At 44.7% G+C, this 6,625-nt stretch overlaps 1 protein-coding gene across 1 annotated transcript; it reads right to left on the reverse strand.

Moving 5' to 3' along the window:
• Positions 1 to 579: 579 nt before the first annotated feature.
• LOC139919843 (calcium-activated potassium channel subunit beta-4-like) lies at positions 580 to 5,566 on the reverse strand. Its single transcript, XM_078282349.1, has 3 exons — positions 5,561 to 5,566; positions 3,317 to 3,444; positions 580 to 901 (listed from the first exon to the last, which is right to left on the reverse strand). The coding sequence occupies exons 1-3, from the start codon at positions 5,564 to 5,566 to the stop codon at positions 580 to 582; spliced, it is 456 nt and encodes a 151-aa protein (XP_078138475.1).
• Positions 5,567 to 6,625: the final 1,059 nt, after the last annotated feature.

Here is a 6,625-nt window from a genome sequence, read left to right on the forward strand (position 1 = left end):
TTGAACAATCAAGACTGACTTGCGGTTCCAGTGTTCACACATCATCCAAAGAGAGGTGGCTGGTCTTGGAGGAACCAGCGAGCTACATAGGAAAACTACCTGCAGTAAAGATCGACTAGAGAACAGTTGAGTCCCACATGTTAGAGAATGGCAATCTGAAGGTTGTAGGTTTGAATCTGACTCATCTTTCCTACCAAACCAATGACGTCCTAAAAATTACCCTTCCTAAAGGATCTAGCACAGGAGGAAAGATGATTCCTACGCAACGTTTCCAATCTAGTTTCTCCAAACAGACGATTCAACTCAGCAACATCCAGAGTCGCCACTGATCCAGGAAGAGGACAGTTGGTTCAGTTCTAACCAGGGGAAGGTGGTGATGTTGCTCCACTGTTACCCCTGAAATCTACAGGCAACAGGTGGATGCATCATGTTTTGTGTTTAGCTATTTCAATAGCAATAGGTTTTCCTTATCTGGTTTACTCTGCCAGCCACAGCGAGTCGGTCAACTCCGCTCAGCAGCAATTTAAAAACCGTCCAGGGATTTGATTTTGTCAAATGAGAACAACGCACTGTTCTGTCCTAATGTTCTCTGTCGCGGCGTCGCACCGGCACGGCGAACAGCGGCAGGGTCCTGGAGGTTGTCGACAACTCGGGGTCAGAGTTTGTCGCTAGGGGGTCAGCCTTGTTGCCTTGGTGATCCGAGGCCACGCCTCCCAGGTCTTGGCACACTTCGTACGAACACTTCCTCTTCTGGAGAGCCTCGGCGCGCACGGCCAGAGAGCGCGCGCACACCGTCAGGAGCACGATGAGCGTGCCCAGAAGGAGCGAGACCATTGGCCAGAGGACGCAGTGCAGCAGGACGCTGGTGTCATGGGAGCGTCGCCACAACACGTCGTCCGGCCTGAAATCACAACAACAACGAGTAAATCAACAGACATTTAAACGTTCAGTAGTGGTAATCATGTCAGACGGTCTACGGCAAACTGTGAGCTTTGCAGTTGGTTAAGTTTTGTTTTTCTCTTGACAAAGTGTTTCATGTTTTCCGACGTGAACGATGTGCATGCTGATGTGCATGCTGTGTTTTCTCTGCTGGCTGGGCAACCTGAGTTTCCTTTGGGATAATTAATGGTTTTGTATCTCAGAGGAAGTCAGAGCTACCCATCCAGAATCATCCCATCAGAATCAGCAACCACCACTTCCTGATGAATGTTCAATGACTTCAATGTTTACCAGAAAAACTGTAATAGCAGGAAGCAAACAGTGAGTCACTGGAGCCTGGAGGACAGTCCACAAACCTCAGAGTTGCATTTGAATGTTTGACAGAAAGTTTTGGAACATCATCGTCATGCCAGCTCTGAAATAAACACATAAATCTGTTTGCTAAATGTGTTTTTCTTCAGATAAAACCCTATTGAGAGAGTTAGTATTGCAGTGTTTCAAAATGACAAAAGGATTGCCGATACTGGGAGCTCCCATCAGGCCCTCGTTTATAAAGCGGGGTTTCCTCATTCTGATTCTTTTGGTGCAGAGATAAAAATAAAACTAGTCAAGGTCAGGCTAGGTAAGCATCTGCTATAAATAATCTGATGATTAAGCTGAAACAGTAAGAGAGTTCTGTCTTTCTTCCTGGCTCATCAAGTTTAGTTCACAGTGGAAAAGCCTCGTGTTTCTCAGAGAAATGTAACTGATGAATAGAGAACGTAAACAGGCCTTCAGTAACTAAAAAAGATAACTATGGTTGGTTGGGTCAGGATATGCTAGATTACTAGAAACAACATTAAACATTCAAGACACAAGAAACAGTCAATCAGAGCTGTAGATGATAATAAAACTGAAAGTACAGTCAGTAAAGTACAGTGAACTGGAGGAAAATAAACATTGTGAGGCAAATACATCTAAAAGTAACTATTAGTGATCAGATTACATTTCAGGTAACCAGTAATCTGGTACTGATGGTATTTTGTTTCATCCTGTCCCATAAATAACTCAAATCAAGTCTGTCAGGTCGACATGGTGAGGGTTTTGTCGGTGTAATGTTGTTTTTGTCAGACTTTAGTCTGAGAAACCCAGAAGCTCGTGCGACACAAAGCGAGAGCGTCGCACGAGCGTCTGGGGGCAAGGGAGAGAAATCCTGTACAGGAAACAGAGCGAGTCGGCGGGGAGGTCTGAGGGAGACACGCCCCCATATTTCAACAGAGTCACCAACAAGGAAGCTGCTAAATGATAAAAAGTTGAAATTGAGCTAAGTGAGGAGGATTTTAACAAGTGTATTGCTGTTGTGGAACGTGTATCTGGACTAGACGTTCTGACTTGTTTGCCCGGAGGATTTGGGAACAGTCTGATACACGAGAGGGAGACAGGAGCGTTCCTGTTTACAAGCTGCACACCAAACATGCTGAGATGACGCTGAGGCTTAAAGCCCCGCCCCCTCATCCATGATTCGTGGTTTTCCATGTCAACGTTTTTCAATGTTAGCGCCCCCTCTGCACAGAATGTAGATACGTTGCTACCAGACCCTTATATCCTAATATCAAGGGTCTGGTAGCGAGACTAGTCAGACTGGGACCTGCTGGTGTTCATGGGATTATTATTAAAACTGATCCTGGAGGAACTGGAACCCAGAGCTTCCTGGGATGTGTTCCTGGGATGAGGACAGGGTCCGAGTACATTTTTGGTCATTCTATTTTCTTTTCCGAAACCAAAATTAAAAAATGAAAAACAAATGGTAATTTGATTTTCATTTCAAAATCCAAAAATGAAAAATGGAAGTACAAGGCATTTTTTGGTTTCCTGGAACGAAATGGCAGATACAACATTTAGAAAGGACTTGATTTTCCTTTTCTCCTTTGTAAAACAGAATAGAAAATAGAAAAAAAACAAAAACACAACTTGGTTGTGTTGGTGAGTTGCGAGCTGCATGAGGTTCATGCAACTGTTTCACGATGCATTTCAAATTAAATCCAAACTACAAAGGCTGCAACAAAACGGCTGCAAATGGAGCGGTGGGATCAGTCGCCTGCCTGTTAGATTGAAATCAAGGGTCTGTTCTGCGAGGTAAAAGGTCCCAGACAGCCAGTCAGACGCCGGCGTCTCAACGGGCGTCATGTGACATCCCAGAACGCTGGTTGCCACGGCCACCTGCTCTCCCATGGTAACAACGGTCTGTCACCAAGTAGAATTTCATAATATCACACCTTCCCTGTTTCCAATTTGTCTTTATCACACCCTAAAATAGACCATACTGCACTGTGTGTGTGTGTGTGTGTGTGTGTGTGTGTGTGTGTGTGTGTGTGTGTGTGTGTGTCCAACACCTCACCTCCTCTGCTGGTTGAAGAAGCAGGTGAAGGATTGGCTGCTGACTTCTTTGGTGAAGTAATCCTCCCACCACAACACACTGTCTCTGTTCTTCTGGTTGTCCCTCTCACAGGGAGGAACATAGGAACACTGAGAGAGAGAGAGAGAGAGAGAGAGAGAGAGAGAGAGAGAGAGAGAGAGAGAGACAGACAGAGAGAGAGAGAGAGAGAGAGAGAGGGAGAGAGAGAGAGAGAGAGAGAGCAGAGTTTTCAATATCAACACTGTAGCCTTGTCACTCAGCTGCAAGCGCTAGCAAAAAGCCACGTTCACGCAACACAATGCAGCCTTTAGCTTCCTTGCTAACAGAGGGCTTTGTAGTTGTGTCACACATCTGCTGCAGCAGCTGAGTCTCATGATGGAGGAACACTGAGAACTGTGTGTTAGTTAAAGTCAAAATCTAACAAGCAGCTAGAACCAGAGCAGCTGAGTCAGCTTGTTGTGGTGTGGCTGTAGATCCATTCAGTAACGTTCTCAGTAAAAGTGAATAGTGTGATAAGGTGGATTTGGTTACTGTGACACAGTAAACTGTCTTGTCTTTAGCCCTAGTCTCTACTCCAAAACACTCTGAGTTGTAGCTTGAGAAGAGTCAGCTCAGTTAACCTGAACAAACTGTTAGCTAGCTAACTAGCCGGCAAACACACTGATGTTAATGTGAACATGCTAACGCTAGCTGCTACTAGATACGTTAGCTAGTGTGCTAATCAGATGTGTTAACAACAAGACAGTGATGTTAGCTGACCAGATGCTATGGTTAGCTAGCTAACAAGCTGACATTATCTAAACACTAAATCAATCAGATGGATCAGTGATGAAATGATCAGTTCAGTCAGAAACAGACAGAAATTAACCGTCTGTTCAATTCTGTTGAGACGACAGAAACACAGTCAGCTGTTCAGAGCTGAAGACCTCCAAGATGGCCGCCAGAGGGGGGTTACATCACTTGACTGGAGCACTACATTTGTGCAATAAAATGCAATAAAACATTCATCTGTTCATCTTAATTTATCTGCAAAAAAGTTGTGTTGGAGACGCTCGCCACCAGCAGCTCTTCAGCCTTCCTGCATCTGATCTGTACGAGACTGTTGTGATCACCGGACATGCAGGAGAGAAAGTAATTTTTACAGTTTCAGAGGGAAATAAATCACACAAATCTATTGTAAAATTACAAGAAATTGGTTTTAAATTGCCAAACGTCTGCAGGCGACCCTCAGACTGCCGGTTTGGACGTTTTGTTCTTCACCAAAAGTTTGTTTCCGGCTCCAGCTGGAGCAAAATGAAAGAAAAAGATGAATCCGACATCACTGATGGTTTCTTTATTCAGCGCCTTTTGTTAGGAAAACCAAACTTTGGCTTTCATCCTGCCAGACTGCAGCGGAAGAGCAAACCAACCGACATTAAATCACTGATATTTCCCAGCAGGCTTAGTGTTCGTTTGTTATTCACCTTTTTACAGCTGAATAATCAAATTGAAATATTAGTCTCTTAAATGGTTCAAGTGGAATTATGCTCAGAGTGTTTCCCTTTATTATCTGTGTTTTGTTGCCTAGGGTGACGAGGGCGATGCTGGAATTATTGTGTTGTGTGTTTCATGGTGTGTGTGTGTGTGTGTGTGTGTGTGTGTGCGTGTGCGTCTATTTTTTCCCTCTACCCTTCTCTCCATATTATCTTCCCCCGACTGCCTCCTCTCTACCTTTAATCCCTCTTTTCTCCACACCTCCTCCCCTCCTGTTGCCTTTTATTCCCCTCCATTTCTCTTCCTCCATCCCTCCCTCTCTCCTCCATCTCTTCCCTCTCTCCATCCCTCCCTGTCTCCTCCATCCCTCCCTCTCTCCTCCATCTCTTCCCTCTCTCCATCCCTCCCTCTCTCCTCCATCCCTCCCTCTCTCCTCCATCCTTCCTCCATCCCTCCCTTTCTCCTCCATCCTTCCCTCTCTCCTCATCCTTCCCTCTCCTCCATCCCTGCCTCTCTCCTCCATCCTTCCCTCTCTCCTCCATTCTTCCTCCATCCCTCCCTCTCTCCTCCATCCCTCCCTCTCTCCTCCATCCTTCCCTCTCTCCATCCCTCCTCTCCTCCATCTCTTCCCTCTCTCCATCCTTCCCTCTCTCCTCCATCCCTCCCTCTCTCCTCCATCTCTTCCCTCTCTCCTCCATCTCTCCCTCTCTCCTCCATCCTTCCCTCTCTCCATCCCTCCCTCTCCTCCCTCACCTCCATTCCGGCAAGAGATTTGGATTCATCATCTGTAATTCATTCATATGAAGAGTGGTTTCTGAACACTGCAGACCGGGGAGAGGGGCAGGGAAGTAGGACACTGATGTCACACACACACACACACACACACACACACACACACACCATCGCCTCAGACCTTAAAATTTATGTTTGGTCGCTTTTTTTTATCTGTAGTCGTGTGTTTTGTTGCTCTGCAGCACTGGCTGACTGTAAATAAAGTCGACTGGGCCTATATACATACTGTATATATATATGTGTGTGTGTGTGTGTGTGTGTGTGTGTGTATGTGTGTGTGGGTTACTATAGTATGTTTGCAATTGGAAAGTCAACATATTTGGTTTGTCACAAGGCTTCAGATAACACACTGATCTGTTTTAGAGGATAAATCATTACTTTGAGTTCAGTAAAATCTGTTGGGTCCGATCTGTAGAAGAGTTTCATTCAGTCAACCGAGGACTGAATTCATTACTATCCTTTAAAAAGTATCCTTTAAAAAAAAGAGGAACAGCCTAAATAATAATTAGGAACACCTCTGACCGGTGAAACTCTTTCCAGTGCATTCTGGGAAAGAAAAAATGGAGCGTTTTTGATCAGAAAACAAGCGAGTTGGCAGCCTGCAGCAGCAGGAGGAGAAAACACCACAAACCACAAACCACAAACCACCGCAGCAACAAAGACTACAACAACCAACATGAACAGGAGCTGATGGGTCAGAGAGTCTTCTGGAAGCTGCTGCCAGTTTCCAGCAGTGGGAAACAACTTCACACTGATCTTAGTGCTACAGATTTAGGGTTTATTTGCCAATATCTGTATTATTAGTTCAATAAAATTGTTCCCAAAAAGACCAAAATGCCCCAAAAAATATGACCAAGGGGCAAAAAATAACCTCTGAAAAAGTTTACTTCTTACCCTGATCATTTGGTTTAATTTAGTCAGAGTAGGTGTTTTTTTTTTTTTTTTTTTTTTTTTTGGTAGATATCTCATTTTGCCACCAAATACTTCAAATGTATAAACACACACACACACACACACACACACACA

The sequence above is a fragment of the Centroberyx gerrardi genome, unplaced genomic scaffold (assembly GCF_048128805.1).
Source record: "Centroberyx gerrardi isolate f3 unplaced genomic scaffold, fCenGer3.hap1.cur.20231027 Scaffold_84, whole genome shotgun sequence".
NCBI lineage: Eukaryota > Metazoa > Chordata > Actinopteri > Beryciformes > Berycidae > Centroberyx > Centroberyx gerrardi.

Excerpts from the sequence above, each read along its gene's own strand:
- LOC139919843 (XM_078282349.1), bottom strand. Across the intron at positions 902-3,316 it reads TTCTTCAACCAGCAGAGGAG|GCCGGACGACGTGTTGTGGC; the intron begins GTGAGGTGTTGG and ends TTGTGATTTCAG.